Source organism: Apaloderma vittatum, unplaced genomic scaffold (assembly GCF_000703405.1).
Source record: "Apaloderma vittatum isolate BGI_N311 unplaced genomic scaffold, ASM70340v1 scaffold25274, whole genome shotgun sequence".
NCBI lineage: Eukaryota > Metazoa > Chordata > Aves > Trogoniformes > Trogonidae > Apaloderma > Apaloderma vittatum.
In genome coordinates this window covers 1-852 of record NW_009712489.1, presented here as the reverse complement: position 1 = coordinate 852, position 852 = coordinate 1, and the positions used below count along the sequence as shown (strand labels likewise).

At 49.3% G+C, this 852-nt stretch overlaps 1 protein-coding gene across 1 annotated transcript in view; it reads right to left on the bottom strand.

Annotated features, from left to right (window-relative positions):
- KLHL18 (kelch-like family member 18) overlaps window positions 1–75 on the bottom strand; it is a gene marked incomplete at its 3' end in the record, with an annotated part of 8961 nt that extends 8886 nt beyond the window's left edge. The window contains 1 exon segment of the mRNA XM_009868014.1: window positions 23–75. Coding sequence (XP_009866316.1) covers window positions 23–75 — 53 coding nt within the window.
- Window positions 76–852: the final 777 nt, after the last annotated feature.

Sequence of the window (852 nt, the reverse complement as noted above, 5' to 3'; positions counted from 1 at the left end):
CGACCTGCCCCGTCCTTCTTACCTCGCCGGCTGCTCGCTGCCAAGGGCAGAGCGAGGTCTGAGTGTTCCCGGCATCGCTTCGCAGCGGGGGGACAGATGCTGCTGCTAAAGCAAGAGAGAGATGCCCACGGGTGAAGGCTGTGGCACAGCAGAGGTTTGTTCCTTGGCCAAGGGCTGATTAAAAAACTCCAGGCTGTTTGCTTTCACGCGAGGTGCAATTCTTCCTTAAAATAAACTATTATTTTTTTTGGCTGTGGGGTGCAGCGCTGGGAGTCACTGACAGGAGCGGGCGAGGAGCACTCAGCTTCGGCAGGGAATCCCCTTCCTGGGTGTCTCAAATGTCCCAAAACACAGGGAAACTCTATTTTTTTCTTGTTTTGTTTTTTTCTCGAAATGAGGTGAAAGAACAAGGCCTCATCTCTCTCAAACTTTGAAAGATGTCGTGGTGCCTGGAAGGAATTCAACTGCAAACCTTACTTTGGTTTAATATATCTCTGAACTACAAGGCATGTTTGGGCGAGCGTTCCCATCCCGGCAGCGCGGAATGCCGGGAAAAAACATTTCACTTCAATTTACTTTCCACCCAAACACGACTTGCCAAAAATCTCAATTATTCAAATGTCGCTTCAGCTTTTTAAAGGTAAAAAGTAGGATTAAAACTGAACTGAACAGTGAATGATACACTTGCTTCAAACGTATACAGGGACCTTCCAGAGCTGACCCAAGAGTCAGTTGTACAGCTAAAGCCAATGCTGCTGCTCCGCGCGTCGTTGTGCTGTCGCTCCGGGCAGTGACAGAGGACTGCGACGTGTCGAACGTCACTGCCGAGCCAGAGAAATTCTGTAGAATCAC